Here is a 1546-nt window from a genome sequence, read left to right as displayed (position 1 = left end):
CTATATTCAATATCTTGTAATAACCTGTAATGAAAAAGAATATGAAAAAGATTATATATATGTATAACTGAATCACTTTGCTGTACACCAGAAACTAATACAACGTTGTAAGTCAACTATACTTCAATTAAAAAAAAGAAAAAGAAAACCTCCTTAATATCTCTTCTACTATGTCTGTTGAATTCTTATACATGTTCCTGCACTTAATTTGTTGTCATTACGGTACATAATGAATCTCTGGAAATTTTAGCCATACATTCATGAGAAAATGAGAGTGAAAAAGGTAAATAACTTTATCTTACAGACCCTGTGAAAGGTTGACCTAGAAAAATAAAAGAACTCACTCTTTAGTAAAGTGGTATAATGCAACATTATTGAACAAAACTCACTATTTCATTTTGAGCAAATTAGACCATAGATATATTAAAATGTAGTTGATAATATTTAGTTCTTTGTAAAAAAGATGTTTAAAAATTAGCAGGATGACACACTTTAAAAAACAAAGTCGATCAAAGTTTATCAGAATACAGTTCTTATTAAGAAAACTGAGGTGGCTCTGAAAAGATCCTTTGGTTTGCGATGCTCAGGTGGTCCGGAGGCAGCTCATTTGCCGGTGATGTACCGAATGACTGCCTTGGTGGCGCTGGATATGGCGTGCTTGCCCCTCTTCCCAGGCAGCAGCAGGCGCACGGAGGTCTGCATGTCTCTGGAGGTGAGGGTGGAGCGCTTGCTGGAGCGGACCAGGCGCGCCGCCTCGCCGGCGATTCGCTCAAAGATGTCCTTCACGAACGAATCCATGACGTTCACGGCCTCCTGCGAGAGGCTCAGGCCCTCCTGGACCCGCTGCAGCACCCTTCCGAAATAGGTGGCAAAGCTGTCGAAGCCGTCAGAGAGGCGGCGGCGGCTGCAGCGGCGGCGGCAGCGGCTGCAGCGGCGACGGCGGCTGCAGCGGCGCTTCGGTGTCTTCTGCTCCGGGTTCTTCGGCTCGGCTTCCTTGGTGCCCGGGCTTTCTTCAGACGTCTCCTTGGTGCCCGGGCTTTCTTCAGACGTCTCAGACGAAGGCTCAAGCATGTCGGAATCGTCTTCCCCGCAGCTCAGAGGGAAGGACAGGGCGGCCGTCGAGGTCCCTTGGCCCGGTGTCTACTCCCTGCCTTCTATGACGTCACGGGCAATGCTCACATCTGATTGGATAAAATGCAAAGCAGGGAGGTCTGTCACTAAGGAACCCCATGTCACCTGTGATTGGATGGCCCCCTGCTTGGCCTCCAGTCAGCCAATCACAGTGGAAATCTGGTGACTTTAAACTTTCCGTGACCTGTACCAGAAAATCTTTGAACTATGCCCCGTGTAGGCAAAGTTCACCTCAGCTGATTTATGCCTACTATTTATGCATGAGAACTCTGAAAAGATGTCACCCAAGTCACCTACACTGAAGAAAAATCAGTTTGAGCTTCCTGAGCGAGTCTGACCTCCCTAACTCAAGTCGTTGCCGCCATCAGAATGACTTTAGCCACTTGGCGGGCCATTTTACTCCCACATAGTATCT

The 1546-nt window shown here is 46.8% G+C and overlaps 1 protein-coding gene across 1 annotated transcript; it reads right to left on the bottom strand.

Annotated features, from left to right (window-relative positions):
• Positions 1-603: 603 nt before the first annotated feature.
• LOC137756383 (histone H2B-like) lies at positions 604-1071 on the bottom strand. Its single transcript, XM_068532657.1, has one exon. The coding sequence runs from the start codon at positions 1069-1071 to the stop codon at positions 604-606; it is 468 nt and encodes a 155-aa protein (XP_068388758.1).
• Positions 1072-1546: the final 475 nt, after the last annotated feature.

The sequence above is a fragment of the Eschrichtius robustus genome, chromosome X (genome assembly GCF_028021215.1).
Source record: "Eschrichtius robustus isolate mEscRob2 chromosome X, mEscRob2.pri, whole genome shotgun sequence".
In the NCBI taxonomy this organism is placed as follows: domain Eukaryota; kingdom Metazoa; phylum Chordata; class Mammalia; order Artiodactyla; family Eschrichtiidae; genus Eschrichtius; species Eschrichtius robustus.
This window is presented reverse-complemented; position numbering and strand designations above follow the sequence as displayed.